This window comes from Corvus kubaryi, unplaced genomic scaffold, assembly GCF_017639235.1.
Source record: "Corvus kubaryi isolate FWS band 111438036 unplaced genomic scaffold, C.kubaryi_AGA036_p1.0 37284, whole genome shotgun sequence".
Classification (NCBI taxonomy): domain Eukaryota; kingdom Metazoa; phylum Chordata; class Aves; order Passeriformes; family Corvidae; genus Corvus; species Corvus kubaryi.
Genome location: NW_024581088.1, coordinates 3,977,557 through 4,000,011, shown reverse-complemented (window position 1 = coordinate 4,000,011; position 22,455 = coordinate 3,977,557). Strand labels below are relative to the sequence as shown.

The 22,455-nt window shown below is 50.4% G+C and overlaps 1 protein-coding gene across 3 annotated transcripts; it reads right to left on the bottom strand.

Moving 5' to 3' along the window:
• Positions 1 to 6,572: 6,572 nt before the first annotated feature.
• P2RX1 (purinergic receptor P2X 1) lies at positions 6,573 to 18,406 on the bottom strand. 3 transcript variants are annotated; one of them, XM_042025956.1, is made up of 13 exons: positions 18,081 to 18,406; positions 14,649 to 14,796; positions 14,172 to 14,243; positions 13,674 to 13,743; positions 13,074 to 13,170; positions 12,751 to 12,831; positions 11,383 to 11,524; positions 10,168 to 10,298; positions 9,461 to 9,551; positions 8,714 to 8,779; positions 7,990 to 8,082; positions 7,429 to 7,476; positions 6,573 to 7,175 (listed from the first exon to the last, which is right to left on the bottom strand). In XM_042025956.1, the coding sequence occupies exons 1-12, from the start codon at positions 18,215 to 18,217 to the stop codon at positions 7,432 to 7,434; spliced, it is 1,173 nt and encodes a 390-aa protein (XP_041881890.1). In that variant the 5' UTR covers positions 18,218 to 18,406; the 3' UTR covers positions 6,573 to 7,175; positions 7,429 to 7,431. The 3 variants fall into 3 exon arrangements, with proteins under 3 accessions (XP_041881890.1, XP_041881889.1, XP_041881888.1); XM_042025955.1 differs by having other exon boundaries at positions 6,573 to 7,112; XM_042025954.1 differs by having other exon boundaries at positions 6,573 to 7,109.
• Between the last annotated feature and the right edge of the window lie 4,049 nt (positions 18,407 to 22,455).

The window sequence follows — 22,455 nt, the reverse complement described above, 5'->3', positions numbered from 1 at the left end:
CTCCCCGCCCCGCCCGCGCACGCGCCGCCCATTGGCTGGAGGCGGCCGCGCCTCCCGGGGCGCGCGAGCCTGTGGCCGTGAGGGGATTGTGGGGGGGGGGGGGGGAGCGGAGAGGCCCCGGGGTTTGGGGCAAAAGGCAAACAAATAATCCCCAAAAACCCCGACCTTTTTCTGTGGCGTGTGGTGTCCAGCCAGAAGAGCGTGTGGGGTGCGGGCTCTTGGGTGAACACACGGCCCTTTTTTTGCTAATCACAGAATCAGTTAAATTAGAAAAGACCTCTGAGATTGTCGAGTCCAGCCTGTGACAGAAGAGAACACCGAGAGCCGTGTCCAGAGACGGTGACTGCCCCACCTCCCTGGGCAGCTCGTTCCAATGCCTAATCTGCTTTTCTGCGAAGAAATTCTCTCTAAATATTCCCTGATGTATACCATCAGGAAAGGTGGGACTGACAGGGCAGGAGCAGAGGGCCCGCCGGACCCGGCCTGAGGGACAGACACAGCGTGAGGGACCCAGGATCCTGGCACACGGGTGTCCCCTCACCCAGGCTCTGCCTCTAGAGTAGTAACACCCAACCCTGACCATATATGCTTTCTGAAGTCTTACAGCAACAAGAAGAAATGCCGCACACCAACTTACCCCACTGCTGTTCTTCAAGGAATTCCTACAAGCAGATGCCCTCTTTGGTTTGACTCATATTTTGACTGTATTTTTCTCTCCTACTCTCTTTTACCTTCTTGACTCGAAGTTGATTGTAACCCTGGGTCGAGAGGTTCCCATTGCACCCAGCAGTGAAGTGTTTGCAGTGGGATTTGTGAAGATGTTGATTTTGTGACAAGTGACTCGTTGGGCTTTGCTGTGACTCCACTCACAGTCAGGGTCCCCCACCAGGAATCCTGGATTTAGCCAGAGAGCAAGAGTTGGATTAAATCCACATCCTGACTCAACTCACTGCAGACTGCTACTCCTTCCTGCTGTGACAACAAGCAGATAGAAATGCCTGTGCTTCCAGTGGGTCTCAAATAATCCTCTGCTTTGGAAACAAATTAATTTCTTACCGTGGGTTTTATAACTCGAAATAACACATTAATAACGCATCTTGTGGTTTACTACAACTTTCTCATCTCAAAAAAGCTTCCCCTATTGTCACTGTGTTGAGAGACGTATCAAAATGTAATTAAGAGTCACTATTCATTAAAACAGCAAAGTCATTGTAAGCCTAGCAAAGACCATGATTTTTTTCATTTACTCATTCTGTAGGTGTGTTTATTACAGTCAGACACACCCTGCTGCTATTTGCTATGTGCATCCAAGTCTTACTTTTCCTGCAGAAATGTGCTTTGTCACCCTGGCTGGTCACAGGCAGCTGAGCAATTCTCTACAGATGAACCGGTTTATTGAGGGCTAATGCCCTTTCACTTCCATCTAAAATATTCGTACATTCTCTTTGCCAATTTTCAGTCAAAATACTTAGAATTGAAATGTTATGTGGTTCAAAGCTCGACTACTAAAGAGTTGCTACATTCAGTGAGACGACCCCTGTTAGAAATATACAAAGGGTTGTGTTTTCAGCTCATCACAGAGAAAATCCAGCAGAGATCTTCCGTGAAAAGGAAGCACTGGGGCAGTGAAGGGCTCTTGGAGCAGCTGAACAGCAGTGTGATAACCAGTGAGAGGATGGCAGGGTCTGCTGCATTTTAGGATAACCAAAGCCATGTAGATGTGGCACTTAGGACATGGTTTAGTGGCAGTGTTAGGTTTGTGACTGGATTTGATGTCAGAGGTCTTTTCCAACCAAAATGGTTCTATGATTGTAACAGCACAGCGGAGAGCCCCATGACCGTGAATGTGTGCTTCCAAAGCTGTTGTCTTCCAGCAGCTCTGGGTATTAGCTAATGACACTGATTAGATATCATCTCAAGGCAGCCAGCAGCCTGAGCTCCTGGGCTGTGTGTTTGCCATGGTGGACCCTCAGGAAAAGTAAGACAAGTTCATGAGCAAAAGCAAAGCCTCCTCCCAGCCCTGAGTGAAAGCCCCAGCAACCTCCTTCTCGGATGCCTGGAGTATGTGCCCAGGACCCAGGAACGTGCCTGTGCCTGTGCCTGTGGAGGGACTGGGCTCCTGTGGCTCCAGGGCACAAGAGATGCTCTGAAAGACCAAAACATGTGAGCCAAGACACTGACCTGTTTCACAGAGGTTTTCAATTCAATCAAAGAGGGCCTTGCTCATGCAGGGCCAACTCAGCTTCTCTTGAGCAATGAGTGAACCTTCCAGCCTCCTGCTCCTCTTGCCTTAATTATTGCTGAGGAGGTTTTGCAAGGATTTCAGAAGTCTTTTGGACAGATTGATTTGGCTTTGAGATGCTGACAAGATGCTGGCTGTTTGGAAAGTGCTGGTATTTGTCCCCTAAAGATCTGCCTCCTTTAGCACCAGGCAGCTTAAATCACCAGTGATACCTGAAGCACAGTTTAGCGCCAGTATCAAGGTTTGAAATGACCGACTCTGGCAAAGACTGCGAGCACTTGACTTAATGAAATAACCTGGTTGGCTCAGCTCAGTCAGAACCTGCTGTTTCTTTCAGAAAACAAAAAAAACCCCAAAACAAATAATGTGGCTCAGTTTCCCTTTTCATCATACACAGGTGATTACACTGCAGAGCAGTTGTGGCCAGTGGAAAGAGAGTCAAAGACTGTGATGCTTAGACCATGATGGCTGTAACAATGTTAGAATAAGACTTCGATACTTCTGTTCAATAATGATTGAGTGTGGTTTGTTGGTAACTGATTTTTCACATGTTTTTTGGGTGCAAGGACTGGGAATAAGTTTATTTAACCGGTTCTTGAGTTACAGTCAGGAGGGGGAGAGCTTACATTTCCCCAGGCATGTCACTAGTATGTTTAGATAAAAAAAGATTTAAAGCCATCATTTTTTTAGGAAATCCCTTTGTGGTGCCATAAAGCTGAGCAGGACCCGTGCTTGGTACTGGTAGGCAGAGCCCTGTTAACTGGAGCGATCCTGATTCACCCCTGCTGAAGAGCCCATCAGATGACCGAGCTGTTGCTATATTCATAACCCATTTGGACACTTTCGAATTTTACGCTTTCTAAAATAAGGCAATAAAGCAATTAGATAACAGAAGGAGAGAGCACTTCACCAAAGACAGCCAAAAATTATAGTGTGGCATAATTAATACAGGGCTGGCCGCGGTGAAAATGGGCTGTAACAACCGCGCTGTCTCCAGGAGAGTGGCTGCAGGCTGAGCTGCAGATGTCAAGTGCTCGAATGGCCCAGAAGCTCCTTTTGCCACCCAGCACAGTCTGGCCTGAAAATGCCCAGCTGTGGGACAGAAGGAAATAAAAGCATCCTTCAGAGCTAGGAGGATATGCATGTTCCTGCCAGTCCTTCGCTGTATGTCAGCCAGAGGATTTATCCAACTGAAAACATGCTCCCACAACAAAAGAGAAAGGGAAATAGTGTAACCAGAAAGGCAGGTGGTGCTTTTTTAGGGAAAAATCCAAGAATGTCCTAAGAGGAGGACTGGGTTAAAAATAACAGGGAGTCTGCTGTGCCAGAGAAAGAATGAGTGGGCTTAAAGATAGGAGAGGTTGCACAGGAAAGGAGTTATCTACTTCTTGAGTGTTACTCATTTTAATTTGCCATGTTACAGTGTCTGGAAGTGCCAGGTGGAAATCAGGGCCTCATTGTGCTGGGAATTGAGCACAAACATAATGATTAAATGTTGCCAGCTCTGCAGAGATTGAAATGTAATTCCTCATCTCTGCAGAATCACTAACCAGCATAATTATTGCCAAATAAGTTTTTCTGTAATTGCTCTTCTGGAATATCTGTGCTACTTGATTTTTTTCAAAATAATCCTGCCTGAGGGAGTGAAAAGATATATCTGTACAAGGTCCGACATAGTAGCCTTTACAGATAACAGAAGCTGGTCAGAAGCAGAAAATTCTCACTACATTTAAATCCATATTCAAAAATTATTTGCTTGTATCTTGGTTTCCATTTCTATAAAATGGGAATAATCACACTGCACTCATTGCTTGCTTTCGTCATCTGACATCCATGATCAAGGCAAGAGTCCTCTGTTAGACCCTTGGAGCACTGACACCATCACATACAAGGGCTTGTTACTGCTGATTGCAATGATTAGGGATAAGCTGGATAATACCTATTCCTTCTTGTGTGTTTTCTGGGACAGTGTTTGAATTGCTGAAAGTTCCTTTTCTATTAGTATTTTTCTATTAGTTAATAACTATGCAATTAATCAAGGAGTTAAAAAAAACCACAAACAACCCAACCCTCAACTGATCACAGCATGAATGGGAAGCAACACAGCAAACTGTCATTGACAGGGTCTTGACACGATGACCAAATCCCTTTAGGATTCTGTAACTCTTCATCTTGCTGCTCAGAGGCCAGAGAGCAGCAGGAGACACTGGCCACATCTTAACAGCTTCAAATGCAGTTGTTTCCTGGCCACAGTGCAAAGAAATGGTTCTGCCTAAGAACAGTAAATTCTCCCCTGACCCTCAGAGCAAGATCAGGTCAAACCAGGAGGACAAGAATATGATCCTGCTGGTCACCCACACTTCCTCACTGGGACTTGGAACACCAGGTGTCTAAACCTGTCAGCATTTCCATTTGTGAGGCTCTAACTTTTAACTGTTGTGTCCTATCCTGCATTCAGTAACTTTGTGTGAGTTTGACAAAACTGGAAGGCACTGGGAGGCGGCTGGGAACTGCAAAGCTAAAGTAGAGCATCTGTGCCAAGGAAAGCTCCTCATGGGGCTGAACAGAGCAGCCCTTCCTCCTTGGTCTCCAATCCCTCAGCACCAGCTCCAGCCCCTCTGGCAAAAGAAGGCATGAAACAAGTGCCCTGGGCTTTCCCTGCCTTTTCATACAGCAGAGGGGACCAGTGTATGTTAAAATCTGACACTTGTTCAGTTTCCTCCAGACAGCCATCGATCTGTTTGGCACCCACCTGGGAGCCACAGGGCCTGGGGCCCCTGGCTTTGAGGAGGAGCTTGTCTAGGGGGAAAGAATTAAAATTGCAATATCTCATTCTGCTGGTTGCAGAAATAATGAATGAAAAAAGAGCAAAGAAAAGGATCCCCAAAGACTGTGCATTTTAAAAAAGAAGTTAAAGAGATGAAAAGAAATCCTTCCATGATTTTTAAAGCAGCCTTGGGACTTTTAGGGATCCCAGATCAGAAGTTTAGAATAGCAACTAGAGAGGATCATTTACATTTTTCCTGATTTCGTATTCTGCCTTTTAATTCTTCCAAGGAAAGAATAGGGGCTTTGCATTACAAGCAGCTTGAAAGATTAAGCATGCAGAAACACCCTGCAGCTTTACCTGCAGCCTTGAGTTTGTTACGTTTTGACCGGAGATTGACCCGGTGTAAGTGGGTGCGAAAGGTTACCTGAACACTCTCGCTTCGCTGTCTCTGGAAACTGCATTTTCCCCAGGCACGTCTGCGTGAAATGGTCTTGCAGTCCCCTCTGCTGGTGGCAGCTTGCTGGGGAGCTGCACCGCAGCACCACATGGGACCGTGCAGTGCTTGGGTGCTGCAGGAGAGTCCCCGGGGCTGGGGATCCCCCACCCCAGCTGAACAGGCACCAACTCCTCCAGAGACCAGGGAGCTTTCCCTAACCCTCTCTGCATCCTTAGGATAAGCACCTGGCACCTCTGACACAGGATGGCAGCACAGGAAAGGGTGAAAGAGTTAACCGTGGATAACCTTACACAAACCCTCCCTGCCTGTGAAAGCTGAGGCATCCTGCTGAGAACAAGTTATCTACCCCTGCAGAACCTATGGTTTGAAGGTATGGCTTGGAATGTTTGTTGAGCTTATGACCAAATATTATTTGCATCTGTTTATGGCACATTCTTGTGTCCCTTAGAGCCTGGAGCAGTGCTCATGCAGGCTCTGGCAGCATTACAGCCCTACAGCTTCTCCACTGACTTTTCCATGGCAGCTGGGATCCACTTTTGAAGAAACCAAAGCAAAATTTTCCCTAGGGAGGTAAAAAAAAGACATTCAGAGAGGGACTACGCAGAAAGTCAGTGTTGATGTGTCCTGGAGAATGGAACAGACAGGGCCAGCAGCACAGGGCAGGGTCTGCTCACAGGGGTGTGGGGTTTGAGCACAGCCCGTGATGTCCAGCTGCACATGATGAGTAGTCCAAATCTTCTAGCAGAGAGGGGAAATTTAGTTCCTGGGTGCAAAGAGCTGGTTTGTGAGGCTGCTGCTGAGAAAGTCCGTTCTGACCAGCTAACACTGACTGGTGTGGGCAGTGGAGGCAGAGCTGGCACAGGACAGCAGATTGCCGTGGCCAGCAGTGCACCAGCACTCCCTGCCAGCCAGCCTGTCAGAGGAGGAAACCCAAGTGACGACTCTGATAACAGTCCTGGCTCGTGGCAGGAGGCCCAGGGGCCCTGCACGGGAGGGCAGTTTCTGAAGGAATCATCACTGATGGGATTACTTTGCATGCATAGGCCCTCCAGAAACCACTGCCAACACCGTGCTCTGGGGCAAGCATAGGCACCACAAAGGGATGTAGTAGAAAAACTAAAGCTTTATTCTTTTTTAATAAAAGACATCCTTACAAAATAACCATTTTTTTCCAAGGCAGAGGGGCTGGGTATGGTTCCTGCCAGCACTCCTTCCCTTCCCTTCCCTTTTGAATCTGTCCAAGGGTGCTTCTGGGGAAGAAATGGCAGCTGTGCTCTCCCCAGGGTCTTCACGTGCAAGTGCCCTGGCACGACCCTGGCACACCAGGCAGGGTGCAGTGGGAGCCCTTCTGAAGGGCCTGCAATGCCAGCAAACCCAGTGCCCTGCAGCAGGGCTGGCAGAGGGCCCCGAGATCCCTTAGTTTGACCCATCCACAGCATTGTGGCATGTCCCACCAGAGGCCATGTGCTGGGTTGGCCAGCCCCTGCCCTGGCTGCAGGGCACCACCTTCCCATGGGCTGGTGCTGGACACTGCTCCTGCTGGCCTGGGGCTAGCCCAGGGAAGTGACAGGGGATGGCGACTGAGTTTTATGAGAAGAGGAGGAGGAAAAGCGGTGCAGGTTTGTCAGTCAGTGTGGATTCTGCTGAGAGAGAGGTGCACAGTGATTTCTGGTGTCTCGCCCCCGACTGCCCTTCTTCAAGAGATGCTGCCATCGAAGATGTGATGTCAGCCCCACATCCTGTATCCATTGCTGCCCCATGCAATTGCTTATGCTGGGAAATGCTGACCCCACGTTAGACATTACAGCCCACAGCTCAGATCTCCTCCAAGCCTCCCTGGAGCCCTGCTGCCTTCCCTGAAATCCTCCTGCCTTCCCATGGGCCGTGGGATAGCCCCAAGACCTATAGTCCTCATGCCTGCCAGATGTATGCTAGCAGGGCTGGGGAAACACCACTCACCTCTCACTGTGTGTTGTCTGTCTCCTTTTCCTTCTTATGCAGCTTCGACTGGGGGTTAAATGAGAGAAAACAAGGATTCTTTTACAGACCTGCTCCTTTCTAATGCCAGGGAAAAATGTGATTGGGGAGCAACTCCTAACCCCCAGTGTATAAGCATATTTTCAGGTGAATTTGAGAGGAACTGTTTTTGTGTCCTGTTAAAGGCCATGAAACATTCCATGGTCATGGAGATGTTCTCAAAGAGCAGAAAAAGAGACATTTTCTAGTTTGCTAAAGCACTGATCTTCCGCTGCTTCCCTTAAAGCAATGCAAGTGCTACCAGATACCAGAATATCTGGGGTTAAAGGGAGAGAATAAAGTTATTAGCAGTGAGTCACACAAGATCTCAGTAATTTTGGAGAGGAGATTCATGGATCCCAGTCTCCAACAGTCCCAAGGGCTCAGGAAGGCGCCTCGTTGCCCCTCAGCGTGGATGTTTGTGTTACAGCGTCATTACTCATGCACACATCCACACACACCCCCGCAAGAGCCTCCGCAGGGCAGGCACTCGCTGTTACTTACAGGCTCCTGTTCTGCATATTTGAATTTCTTCTGCTTGTAATAGTCTCGTCCATGGAGAAAATGCAGCAGGAGCAGGTCACAGAGGACAGAGGCCTTAAATCAAAGTGCAGTTAGGCTTGGAGTTGCCCTCTGAGCTCACCTAGACTACTGTGTACTTCCAGTTTGTCCCAGTTTGCCCCACAATTTAGGGTCACTTCTGCTTCATCCCACAACATGGCGGTTGCTGAAGTCTCCAAATGTCCATTTAGGACAGAAGTGAAGTGTGCTGTGTTCAATAGTGGGTGATTTAAGTCAACAGAAATGAAGTGTTTCTACTTTAGGTAAGTGCAGAACACAACACCCTTTGAGCCGTGCCCCAGTCTTTAACGACGATAACCAAATAGGATGTTGGGTTCCTGTCCTGCATGAAATACTGCCCATCACCTCCAGACCCCCTTCAATGCCAGCTCTAACTTGAAACTATCAGGATACCAAGACCTGCCAAGAGAGCCAGCCTTCCCTTCATCAGCAGGGCAGAATTCACATCAGCCAGGGACCAGCAGGAATCTATTTTCCTGAGCTAGCAAGGCAGGAGAGCACCTCATTTCCCCCCTTTGCCCATCCTCTGATTCCCTGAGCAGTAGCCAGCATTTCATTGCAGCTCAAGGACACTTCCCACGGATGTCACAGGCAAGAAGAATAATTTGAGAGTCTCCATATAGAGGCTGGAAATATCTGAACTTACCACTCCAAAAATACCAATTCCAGAGCCAATTGTGGTCATGGTTGGGATGATGTCAAATTTGCCTGCCTGGATAAAGTCAGAGAAAATAGGTGATAAGTTACAGTCAGACCAGGGGAAAATAAAAGGGTGCTCTAGCTGTAGGTGGGGCTCGGCAAAAGTGCCTCGCAGCAACCCAAACAGCAACCACAGCACACAGGGAAACAGGAGCTGGGAAAGAACTAGTCAAACAGAAAAATATTATAGGTTGTTTTTAGGCTGAAATAAATTGAAGTTACTTTTCTTCCTGTATTTTTAATATAAGAAACCCAACCAAAACCAAGCAACCAAACAAAAGTATACACTTTGAATATTCCCAGTGGGAACATAATGAGGAAAGTCTTCCCTCCCAGTGGGAAGAAAAAGACAAAACAGAAAAATGCAAATGTTCAGCTTTTGGAAATATCAGTAAAAGGTTTTGAGTTTCCACAGGTCCCCCCCACTCCCATCATGAAGTTTTTTTGACAAAACCACTGACCAAGCTGCAGCTGAAAGATGTGACATATAAAACACGGTTTCCTCCTCTCTTCCCTTCCCTTCCCTTCCCTTCCCCAGTACTTCCCAAGGGTTCCTGTGAGCGGGCCAGCACCCGAGGAAAGCACTCATACTAGTTTTCCTGATCCCATAGGATCCTGGTGCTGTGTTACAGAGCTGGTACCTTCCCAAGGACATGGCACTGCTGTCCCAGGGATCCAGGGGATCCACCCTTACCTTGCCATTCACCAAAATGTCGAGCCGGATCCCAAACACCTTGTAGAGTGTCCTCTTTTCCATCCCACCTTCTTTGTAGTATTTGGCATATCTGTGCAATTGGATGGTGAGTGTTAATGGTCTGCCAGAGTGTCTAACAGCCCCTGCAACCCTACAGCATCAGGATCTTGGACACAGATCTGGGAATGTGCTATCACAGACCTGCTCCTGACCTTCTCCTTAAACCCCCTGAAGGAGCTGGGCTGTTGGCACCTCTCCTCTCTGTGCCTCAGTTTGCCTGCCTGCAGGTTGGAGTTTCACCTCCTGCTCGTGCTGTTTGATCTGATGTCCCCAAGTCCTGCACGCTGCAGATATTGATGCAGCACTAGTGACAGCGTCACACAGAGGAGAGGATAGAGACTGTGAGAACATGTGAGATGATCCTGCACCATCTCTAGTCTTTCAAGGGGCTTCCCAAAAGCTCAGCCAAGCAGGAGAGCCAGCAAGGGGGAGGAGATGGAAAGGAAATAGGGTAATTTTGAAGCCAAGGGGTGTATTACCACTTTTCTCATGCCATTTTAAAGAGCACTGGTACTGCTGTCTGGCCCTGCAAGGGTAGTGAGTATTTTGAAGAAGTCTCTGACCTTCCACCATCCCTTGAGTGCTGTGGGAACCTGAAAGCTGTCACTTCTGAATTATGCCTGGAGAATTAACAGATGTTTCCTTACCTGAAGTTGAACCCTGGTGAAACGTTACTGTCATCATTGTAAAGGCCATGGAACTGGTAAATGGGTTTGCAGTACCGCAGGGGCCAGTCGAGGTCACAGTTCCAGTCTATGGTGATGCCCACCACTCCGCCCTGCAGCCAAGAGTGGAGTCATGGGCTTGCCCTCCTTGGACCTGGCCCACACAGAGAAATGTTTTCCCTCCTCATACATGTCATCTCAATGCCATGAGGTGTCCTGGCTCAGGACCCTACTGCTGCCTCAGCCTTCCTGGGCAGCCTTGGCTTTGTGGCCTGTACATAACCCCTTGCAGAGGCTCTTGTTTCTGCCCTGAGTGCTGGATACACAAATAAATTCATGCCCTCTTGTTCCTGATCCAAATCCTGTGCCCAAGGCATGGTCCTGAGAAACAGTGCTCACCACAGATCCCTTCTGGTCCTCATGGGACAGCCTTCCCTTACCTGATTTTGCCCAAGAGATTGCTCAGGAAACGCAGGAGTCCCTCCTGAGCTCACTCCAGATTGTAAATAGCTGTGCCCCAGAGGCTTGTATTTTTACACCTTTAACATATAGAATCTTAGAATGGTTTGGGTTGGAAGGGACCATAAAGACCATCCTGTTCCAAACACCTTCCACTTGGCCAGATTTCTCCAGGTCCTGTCCAACCTGGTCAGGAATGGGGTGGCCACAGCTTCTCTGGGCCATCTGATCCAATCTATGCAATACATGTTCATATATGCAAGCCTCTGATTTTATTCAGTGCCTGGCAAAGCTATCACAAGATTCTGCAGTGCAGAGGGAGCAGATAATCCCACACACCAGCCTGAGGAGTGTTGGACACAGCTGCATTTTGGAGCCTGGGGAAAGGCTGCAGTTTGCACTGTGCAATGACCAATATTTGACCATCCAGCTGGGACTTCCAAGCTCAATCAGATGGGATTTGGCCACACAGATCTAGTTATTCATTGCTCAAATTAAAACAAACTGAACCCTGGGATTTACTGCCAGTGGGTCAAATCTTCTCAAGAGTTTCCAAGAAAGATGTAAATATTAGGCCATGTCCAAGGAGATTCATAATCTCTATGAGATAATTCTGACACTTTTGTTTTCTCAAGCATTCTTGAGAAAACAGAAAATAATCTCAACAGCTGGGGATGATTGCACTGCCAGTGTCCCTCTCCCATCAACAGCAAAGAACATCACTTGAAATTGAAGTACCTTAACAGCCAGAAAGGTAAAATTCTGACCCGATTCCTTCACTATGTATCCCAGTTCGAACACAGGACATAAGGAATCGGTGACTTTGTGATAGGTGCATTTCTTCAGGTACTGCTTGGTAATGCTCTCAACTAAGTTGCGCCTGTGAATGAAAAGAGAGTGAGAAAAATTCTCAATAATACAATAATTTGGGTGGGAAATAACCTCTGGAAGTCCCTTGTCCAATCCATGTCCCTCTCCCATTCACCTGCCAGCTTGTCCATGGGCTCTGCTAGGCAATGCTTGGAGCACCAACAATTCTTGTCTGGGACACCTCATGGATAGTGAGTGTATCCCACAGCTTTTACGTTTAGCTGGAGTTTGCTATCTCCTATAGCAAGGGTTAAAAGGAAAGGAAAACTTCTTGCCTTCCATCCCACTCTGCTCTTTTGCCTAAAAACATCCTCTCTGTGAAGCCTATGGTTTTGTAAGACCTGTGCCTTGCTCAACCTCATCCCGTCACTGATGCTCAGCAGTTAGTTGTCAGCAGTGATCAAAGGCAGGAAGTTTCCCCACAGCCCAGAGGGGTCTGGCACAGCCCCTGCCACAGCAGCAAGCCCCGCCACCCTCACTGCCAGGACCTGCTTCCTCTCTGTGTCCTCTTCAGCCTGCCCTTGCTCAGGGCACCTCTGCTTGCTGCTGGGGGGATCCCCTCTCCCAGCCACCTCTTGGGGTGCAGTGTGAGGTCAGCCCAAGACTTTGCCAAGAATGCCAGCTGCCAGGACGTTTAACCTTGGCTGCAGCACGGGGACAAGATCAGCTTAGAGAGAAGAATCCGCTGTCTTCAGCACAAATAGCTTCTGTTAATTTGTTTCAAATCAAATATATAATCGGTGCCATCACAAATCCTCTTATGAGTATGCCTTCAGCCAGCAGCACTTCCCCCAGTGCTGCCAGGAAGGGGCCAACCCCACCCTTTGCTGAAACAGATCGAATCTGTGATGTTAAGAGGGACTCTGGGGCACCAAGCTTATCCTGGCCATGTAGTATTTTTATGTTGTCTTCAGAGAAGAAAAATGAAGAATCAGAGAAACTATATTTTCATGTGCAACTTGTGAGGGTAACTCAGGAGAGGTTAATTCCAGAAATCTTTCCAGTAACTACAGCTACCAGGTGAAGTGGGACAGACTTGGGAGGGAAATGTCTCAGTTCCTATGAGGTAATCTGGGGTTCAGTGAAGTGGTTAGGGTAATTCTGGGATCCCTGATGAGGTATGCAATCCTCTATACCAAGCATCCAGTTACATCCATCCAGCTAAACCCATGGTTTCCTCTGAGGGACACAGCTGGAGGAACTGACCAGGAGCCAACCCCCCAAACCTCTCCTTACCTGGACACCTTGAACTTAGGGAAGGTGATACTGTTCTTGATGAACAAGGTGAACTTCTCTGCTTCTGACAGTAGGGCAGGGCTGAAAAACACAAGTGTAGACATGTGTCCATCACTTGGCTCTCCAGGCTCTAGAGAAAGCCCCATTTGGTAGAAATTCACCCAAACTGGGACAAGCCACAGAAAAATGGTGGTCTCATCCCTTCCCTTTCTGGTCTTTCATGACTCAGGCTGTCCTAGCCACATCCCATAGAGCCCCAGCTTGGTCTGCCCCACACCAAGTGCATCTGGGGTGGGAAAGAGGGCAACATCATCATTCCTTACCTGGGAACATGGTAATCGACTTCAACAGGACACCAGCCAAAGATCTCACAGGTCTTCACAGTGTTGTTGTAGTGTACACACTTGCCAGTCATGAGCCCTGTGGGAGAGACAGCTGCTTACACCCCTGGATCCTGTGAAATCTCAGCCTCATGCTGGGATGGATGGGATCTGGCTGGGGCTTCTGCTTCAAGGCACAAAATGCTCAAGGCTTTGGCACCTTTCTAAAACAGGAAATTAATTGTGGCCTCTCAGCTCAGGGCAGTGGTTTCTCTTACAATGCTGTACAGGGGAAGAGCTGGGGATTTTTCTTGTTAAAACACACCTAAGAAAATGCTGAGCTGATAAGAGGACAAGAGTTTGGGGGAAATGGCTTAGTCCTGATTAATCTTTTGTTGGCTGAGCTGTTTGCAGCTCAGGTATCTTTCAAAAGAGCAGAGCTGGACCAGCCCAGGTGGAAACTTCAACCAGCATGTCAGAGGCTTTTCCTAAACCCCTGTCCAAAGCATGTCCCCCAGTCAGGGGACACCCCAGCCAGGCAGCTTTTCTGGGTGTGTCTCACCAGAAACACCAAGGCCGGTGCCCCGGGGCCGTGTGCCGTACCTTGTCCCTGACGGCTGTACTTCCCTTTGCTGCAGTCGCTGTCCCGCGTGCACAGCCCGGCATCTGGCAGCTGTTTGGAGAAAGCAGCCACCTCTTAGCATCCCACCCTGCAGCTTCAATCCCTCTGTCCCTCCTGCCTCACCAGGCAGAATTTTCCTAGAGGGATACACTGCTCAGAGCCTTGTCCATACACTGCTTCCCAACCAAGGCTGTCCAGATAAAGCAGGAAAAAAGGGGCAATTTATTCACTCCGGGCAGATGTTTTCATTTAAGCCTCAAGTCTGCTCTGCCTGATCATCTCAAAGGGAAGAAAATTTAAATGGATGCTGCCTGTTTTTCAGCAGAATAAAAGTCTTCACATAGCACACAGGAGTCAGGAACAATAATATGGGGCCAGGCTCAGGCTTTTACTAAACCTCCCAATGTCAGGAAAGTCTTTCCCCACAGTCCCCCTGAATTACAGAAGCTCAGCCCACTGAAGGAAGCCAGTGCGTTTACCTCTGGGCAGGTTCCTTGTTTCTGTCCAGGAGTGACAATGAAGTTGGTCATCACCACGAACGAGTTGTCCCCCTGTGGAGAGACAGCCAACGAGCTCACAGCCAGCACAGGGTCTCCTCTGTGAGGAGCCTGTCCCTGGATGGGGACCTACAGTGCCACCAGCCCCAGGGACAGTGGAGGACCCTGCTCACTGCCTGAGATACTGCTCCGGAGGCACCGGAGGATCCTTGATCCTTTTGGAGGCAGCCTCAAATGGGCCTCCTCAGCCATAGTGGGTCCCAAGTACCAAATGCTCCCCAGGGAGAACCTGGGCAGAGGTTTGTGACGGGAGCAACCTCCTTTCCACCACAGGGACACCCTGTCATGGTTAGCCCCATGGAAAGCCTATGCTGAGGACCCATCTGCACCCCAGCACATGGGGAAAAGCAGCCACAGGGACAAAAGCAAATTCCTAACCCACCCACCCTGACTCCTTACCTGGGGTGGGAAAACATAATCCACCACATCCCAAATGTGAGGACCCAGGACACTCTCATTGGTCAGCGTCAGCCCTTTCAACTTCACCGAGACCGAGCTTACGATGCTGTCCTGTGACTGGTAGCCCTTCTCGTAGAGGAACACCCACCTGGACAGGGAAAGGTGGCAGGGTGAGCATGGCCACCAGCACTCCTCCACTGGGCCCCAATTCTCAGGGCTCACTGGGGCTTTTTCTACCAAGTCTCACCTGAGGAATAATTTTCCAAGTTTCCTCCTGCTGGACATGGGACATGTTGCTGAACTTTCCTACCCTTTGCCTGAGGCATGTGGTAGCTGCAGGACCCAATTTTCATGCCAGGATGGTGTGTTTTGGGGACTAGGACACATTTTGTGGCTGAGGGTGTGTGAAGGCAGGTGGAGCACGGTAGCCATCAGTGATTTGGGGTTAAAGCCTACAGTAGGTTTGCAGCTTGCTGGTCTCAGTGACCTACCCAGACACTCTCAATCTCCTGATCCACTGCAGAGGAACTCTCCAAAAATCAATGCCTCCAAGGCCAACACAGGGCTGAGTCTGGACATGGCTCACATCCAGAGCCACTGTTCCCCATCCAGCAAAGGGAATTTGGAGCCATGGCCCCGTGTGCAAGAGGGCTGTAGGAGCAGGGTTAGGGACACTGCTGTGGCCGGAACAGGGCTCTTTCTGCCTTTCTCAGCCCATCACACAGTCATTAGGGCAGGCTCCTGACACTATTTAACCTACAGCATAAACAAGCTGCCGCTGGATTAACTCAGACTCAGGGAGACTATAAACATGGGCAAGCAACCATTTCGGGTAGCGCTCCCGGCGGCGCGGAGCATTCTTGGCACTAAAAAAGGAGCGATCTGGATTTTGTCCCCACTGCCACGGGCATCAGTCCCGCTGGCTGTGACAGAGGCAGCAGGCTACCCGTGGGACAGCCCATGACACCAGCCTGGCGTGTTAACCTCGCCTCTGACACCTGGCTGATGGGCAGAGAAAAAAATGGAGAACCCCAGGTGCTGCCTGGAGGTTTTCCATTTGGTGCTGGACCTTGTGGGGACTTCTCAGGGAGGGAGCTTTTTAGCTTGCAGCCCCATTGGCATCCCAGGACTGAGGGCAAGAGGACCTCTGCCAGGGATAGCATCTGCTCCAGTGCCTGGGGATGGGAACAGAAATTCAGCACTGCTGCCACCCCAGCTGGGACACCCAGCTCCAACATCCTCCTCCAAGGCAGAACACCGTAATGGGTTACACTGGTTACAGTGGGCATCTTCCCTGATGCCCTTGGAGCTGCAGGAGGTTGTGAGCTGGGCAGAACATTTTCCTAGATCAGCCTCCAGCACAGACTCTGCTGCTGACCTTATCCCCTTCTGGCAGAGCTGACTACAGGCACACAGGGCTGGGCAACCCCACCTCCCCTGCCACAAAGCCAAGGTCAAGACAAACAAAACACCATTTCCCCATGAAGCTGTAAATGCTGCAGTGAGTCCTGACCAGGTTGTAAAAGTCCCCTGGTGTCACTCCCCAAGCTCTCTTCCCTTACCAGCCTCATCCTGTGGCTCAGCCCGCAGCTCCTTGCATGCAAGGTTTCCGGAAGTGGAACCCAGAAGGCACCCAGCATTGCCTGCACAGCAGCGATACCGCCTTATCAGTTATCAGAGGAAAGAGGTACTGCTTCCCAGGGGTGACATGGGGTCTCGCAGGGGAGTTGGCCCCACTTGTGTGCACTGATGGCACTACCCATGTCCTTCCAGCAGTCATGCATTGGCACACATTTCCATGAGCATCCCATGCCTACTATGAAGGAGGGACAAAAGCTGGGAAAACGGTAAATAAATACACATTTGGCTACCAAATTGGCTTTCAAAGGACAGAAGATCTCAGGCCTTGTGGCTTGATGATGGCAGCAAACTGGGGGACAGTGTTGTGGGCAGGGAACTGGGAGTAGTGCTGTGGGACGGGAGCTGGGGGCAGTGCTGTCAGCAGTGAGGGGATGCCAGGGGCTGGGGGGGCTGTGGGCAGCTGCAATCATAGGTAGCCCCTTGCTAGAGGAGCCTGATCCCCACAAGCCAGGAAAACCTTCATACCAGATTCCTCCACTCTGCCACTGTTGCCCCTTGGCTGGTTCTCCTGCTCCCTTCTGGTTGCCTGTCTCCGTTTAGCCAAGTTGCTTAAGCGACGTTTCCTTAGCTGCTCTGCACAACCTTCTGTGCCAGTTCCCCATCCACAGGAGTGGCTGGCCCTGGCCACATTTGGGACTGGAGCCCTGGGACTTCACAGGCTCAATCCTTAGGAAAAACAAAGCTGCTCCCAGTAACACAGGTGAAAAACTCTTTGCAACAAAGCATCCTTGAAACTTCAGCTGCAGTTTTGCATGAGGATTACCCTTGGGAGCCAAAGCACTGATGAGCAGGGTGGGACCAATGATCCCCTGGGAAGATTTTCACTCTTTCCAAGGAGTCTGTGCTAAAAGGAGGGATGGGCACCTCTGCTCCCCACAGCAACTTGCTTGCACTGAGCCCTGGGAGCCACTGCCTTTCCTTTTCATGTCTTTTCATGAGACACTCTGCACCACAAAAATTCCCAGACTTTCCAATTCATGGCCACATACCCCCTTTCCCTTCAAACCTCTTGCCCTGGGGCCCTTCCCCATGAAAGGGTGCTGGTCTCCCTGTAGGGCTGAGTCCACAGCAGCCATGGGGCTACAGCAAAGGCTTACCAATCATTGCATTGTATAGCATCATCTCACACTGAGGGGACAGGGACCGAGTCACTGTGGCAGGAGCAGCAGTCCCGGGGCACCTGAGGACACACATCCTCACTGGGTTCTGATTCCGCCTGCTCCACTCGCTGCCTTTTTTAAGCAGTTGCCCTTGCACCGCGTTTGCTTTTGGAGCTGCCTCCCAGAAGCAAAGCAGACCAGGAATTTTGGAGCCAAGCTGCGTCTCAGCCGCAGCATCAGAGCGGTGAACAGGGAGATTTATGGCCCTGTCTTGAGCTGCTTGGGTCTCACAAATCACTGCACTGGCCTCAGATGCCTCTTATTTAATACAAATGAAAATAAAAATAACAACAGATTCTTGGGCCACCGTCCAGCAGCTGGAGCAGGATTTGGGTTCCCTTCAGTGAGAAGATCGGGCCCCAGTGTGCAGAGCAGGGCTGGGCAGGGATGAGCCTCCAGCCTGCACATACAGTAGCTTCTGGGGAGGATATGGGGACTAACTGCTATCTAAAAGAGCCATGGTGTGACACTGGGCTGCATGGGGGCAGCCACAACCAGAGGGATGTGAAGCCATCAGCAGTAACCCCCCTGCCCTGGGATATAGGGGTTATAGAAGCCTCTCTCTCTCCATTGCTTTTTAACCCATGGCAAAGCATTAATTTTACGAAAGGCAGGTGCTGGGGAGCCTTACCCGATGATGTACGCCAGGACGATGAGCTGGATCAGCCGGAAGGTCAGTCCCACCTTCTTGTTCCTCACCAGCACCATCCGAGGGGTGTCATACTCGAAGAGGAAGGAGGACACCTTGTCCATGCACTTCTGCCCCATGGCTGCGCCAGGGCTGTCCCGCAGCCTCCCGGCTCTTCACCGCGCCGTGGGTTGGGCCGTGCCCGCCGCCGCTTCGGCAGCTCCTCTGCTTGCAGAGGAAAAAAAAGAAAATAAGAATGCTATCGGCGTGGCTCTGTGCACATCTGGGCTGTCGGGTTTCCTCCTCTGCGCAGGGATGAGGCTTCCTCTTCCTATAAGCTCTGGGCTGGGAACAGCGGGTGCCCTACATGGTCTGGGGGTGGGACAGGGTGTGGGAGGGTGCAGGGCCACCCCGCTGCCAAGCCCAGATGCCACCAGGACGAAGCCATCTGCCCGTGAGAGATGCTCCCTCGCCGGCAGGGTCCTTCCCTGGGGACAGAGGCAGGGCTCGGGATGAGCGGGACCACGAGGCATCCCTGGGGACAGCAGTGGGATGGAAGGTGGGGGTCCCGGGGGAGATTTTAGGAATTAGGATTGGGGTATCATCTTTCCTGCCACAGCAGCCACCTCAGGCTGTGTGTCTCGAGTCCGTGTCCTACTCTGTCTCCCAAAAGCTGCCCCAGAAAAAGGGTCGGGAAAGAGAAGAGGGGCACAGAAAGCCCAGCTCAGCAATTCGGAGCTGACCCACGGAGCAGAAAGGCGCCCAGCTTGGCCCCCTCCCGTGGTGAGGCCAGACAGCTGGGGCTTGGCTCGTTCCCAGCACTTGCACTGGGCTGGGCTGGGCGCATTTCGAAGCATTCCCAGCATTTCCTGAAAGGCCCGGCCGTGAGCGGGGCCGTGCGAGCCGGGGTCACGGCGAGGGATGCTCAGCAGGGTACAAATATCACTGAGAAAGGGACTGGATTGGAAAGTGCCAGACTGAAATTTGGGGGCAACAGCCGCAATGGGAGCTTTGAAGGGCGTTGGCTCATTGCTGGGGAAAGCACAGAGGCTGTGGGTGGGGGACCCTGTGCCCTCACTGCATCCCACCAGGCAGCTCCGGGCACAGCCCCTCAGGGGTGAGCTCTGTGCTGGGGAGCACTGGGGCTGAGGGGGGGGCACTGGGGCTGTGTTTCTGGGGGAAAGAGAGGACGTTTTCCCTGGAAATCCCAGCACCCAGCTGCTTCAGCACTCCAGGCAGGGACAGGCTCCATGAGCCCCAGTTCATCTGCTGCCTCCCTTGGCCTCAAAGGAGACACTGGCTCTCTGCAGCCACTGAGCCTGGGATAAAGGCCCTCTCTGCAGGAGGAAACATGGAAAAGCTTAACCTGCTGGGATAAATCTTTCCTTTCAGGAATATTTCTTTTAGCAACACCACCTCTCAAGTTCACTTGCTGATTGCTTACTGTCACATTAACCTTTCGACTCAATATACTACAGACATGACAACTGTGAAATAAGTGGAACAAATCAATTATCTTTGCTGGGCAATAGGAAAAACTGGGGGAAAAGCAACTGAACCATTTATCCAAATCTTTTGGGCATGTCATGAAGCCTGATAATCCAAATCTGACGATCCCATGTTGCAAGTGACGTGATGCGATCCCAATGCCCCAGTCCTCAGCAACATGGAAAGCTGTCAGACAGGGAGCCAAAAGCAGATACAAAATGCTGATGTTAACCATACAGATTGAAGGCTGATACTGCTATTGAGCAGAGCAGACAAACCTTATAAGCTTAGATATCTGTCAGGAGAGAAGCAAATAACTTACTGTATGAAATGAGGCCTTTTAGGGAAGGCTGCTCACCCTTGCCAAGGCCATGGGGATAATGAAAATAGGACAGCTAAATTTAACAGCAAAATGACTTGTAAAAGAGTCACTTCTAACCTCCTCTCTGGTACTTGGAGTCAATAAAATGGTTATAGCATGGATTTAGCGAAAATACTTTCCATTGGGGGATAATATGCATCTGCCATTTTATAATGTCTTGGAGCCATGTTGCAGCTGGTAAGTGGGGCTGGACCCTGTCTGGAGTGATGTGGAGAGCAGCAGACCCCAGCCTGGAGCACCAACAGAACCTGAGTCTTCTCCTGGGCAGCACCCAGCATGGGTGAAAAAACCACAGCCTAAACACTTGTGGGCTCACATCTCTCCCACACCCATGCCATCCCTGGGACTCTTTACATTACTTCATCACAAGGAATTTAGTAGGTTTGCCAGGCATTGCTCACCTGTGTGGCCCTGCAATGGTGCCATGGTGGTGGCATGGTGGTGCCAGGTGGCTGCCAACACACCTCCCTGCCTCTGCCACGTGGTTATCGAGGGACAGTGCCCTGCTCGGGCTGTTCAGTTGTTAATTGACCTGCCCAGACAGGGTGGTCGCTGGCTAGAGATGCTGGGATCATGGGGCTGTGATGCTTCCAGCTATGGTGCAGGCACTGGGCTGTCCTGAGGCCAGGCTGGGATGTCTGTTTGCTGTGATAATAAATGCATTATTGTAACACCCAAATAAAAAATAAAAATACTATTAAGAGAAAGAGGTTTTTATCAGCCTGCTGTGTAGGGTGCAGCCTGGGGCTGTCCCATGACCCTCTGCACCGATACCCACACGTAGCTGGGACCTTGGGGATGGTTTTATCTTGGGTTCCCACAGACAGCAACTGGAATGGTGCTGTCAATGCATTCACAGTCATCTCCTCTGAATAACTTTCGTATCTCTTGGCCACTTCCAAGCAGAGCAGGTGGGAGGCACTGGGGGTGCTCTGCCAGGACTGACGAGGTGTGGATGCTGCTGGAGGAGCAGTGGCAGCTTGAGTTCATCTGCAGCAGGTCCTGGGCACTGAGGGTGGGTTTGCCCAGGGCACAGAAAGTGCTGAACTAGGCTTGACCTGAGCAGCATGAAAACAAAGGACCAAGTGGAACAGCACAGGGACACAGAGAGTAGAACTGGAGGTGTTCAAGGCCAGGTTGGACGAGACCTTGAGCAATCTGGTCTAATGGAAGGTGTCCCTGACCGTGGGAGGGGGTTTGAATGAGATGATCTTTAAGGCCCCTTCCAACCCAAACCATTCTGTGATTCTGTGACTCTAAAACCAGGTAGAGATAAGGAAAATGAGCCCATCTAGCTCTGCCTGTGGGAGGGGAAAATGGAAGCAGAAACAGCAAACGAGGCTCTAAAGCCCCTATGTTTGTGTCTGAGATTGCAAAGACCTAGGGCCAGATTTCCCAAACACTCTTCTGCATCAGCTGGCATTGACTGGTCCCCAGTGCCAGGCTTGGCCTCATCCAGCATCTCCAGCTCCAGCCAGGCCAGATGCCAAGGGCATTGAGGGCTGGTGACCCTCCAAGGGTATCCCTGGCAGTGTTGTGCAGCATTAGCACAGGAGTCCATCTACGGCTGCAAAGGGAACTCCTTCCCCCTGCCCGTTAAATACACTCAGCCTGTGCTTGGGGCTGAGAGAAAAATGCAAAATCTGGTATTTTTAAGGGACACATTTGGGAATGCAAGTGCATCCTTGCTTTGAGCTGGGACAGGAACTGCTGGAGCACAAAGAGGGTTCTGAAAACCTCTGCATGGGGTTCAAGCCCACCCACACCCAGAGAAGCACAACTGTGGAGGGCATAAAAGCTACCAGGTATTGCCAGGCTCTCAGACATTGATGGGGGGAAAGAAAATATAAAAATAATAGATTAAGCTCATTACACAGCCCAGACTCATGCTTGGCAGTGTCCAGCACAGAGCTCTGAACTTCAGCACAAAAATGTGTGGCATGCTGCAGATCTGTGGATGGGGAGGAGTAACACAGAGGCAAGATTTAAAATATGATGGTGGGTGCAGAGGGGCCCTGCTGTGGTCAAGGTTGCCAAGAAGAGCCTCTGAGAGCTGGTGGCTTTTCCCAGTAATTTTGGCTACCACAGCCCCCTTGCCCTCACCAGTTGCAGGAGGTGCTTACACTGCACCACTGGCAATGGGAAGGGGAAAGTGGAAAAAAATTGGCAGATGAGAGCAAGCAAGGTTCTACAAAACAGCATGTTCAGTTTTCTTTCCAATTTTAACTTGTCCTTGACCTCTCTTCACTCCTTCCCAGCAGGGCTGGCTTGGCTCTGTACTTGTCCCGTGCTGCAACGCCCTGGCACAAGATGTTTTTGGTGGTACTCACCCCTCAGAAGTGGCATTTCCATCCCCAGTTGCTGTGACAACATATCTCCCTGGAAATACTTCAGCAATAGTTTAGCTGATGCCAAAGCCAACATGAACCCAAGGTGCTGGGGGTGCCAAAATGTGTCAGTGGCCCTGTGGCCATTGTGGCCTCCAGAAATGTGGATGCACATCTAACG

Bases quoted from the DNA above. Each gene is read 5' to 3' on its own strand.
- P2RX1 (XM_042025956.1), bottom strand. From the start codon at position 18,217: ATGGGGCAGAAGTGCATGGACAAGGTGTCCTCCTTCCTCTTCGAGTAT. The intron at 14,244-14,648 runs GTAAGGAGTCAG...GTCTCTCCACAG, and splicing joins ATTATGTTTTCCCACCCCAG to GGGGACAACTCGTTCGTGGT. The intron at 13,744-14,171 runs GTAAACGCACTG...TTCTCCAAACAG, and splicing joins AACAAGGAACCTGCCCAGAG to CTGCCAGATGCCGGGCTGTG.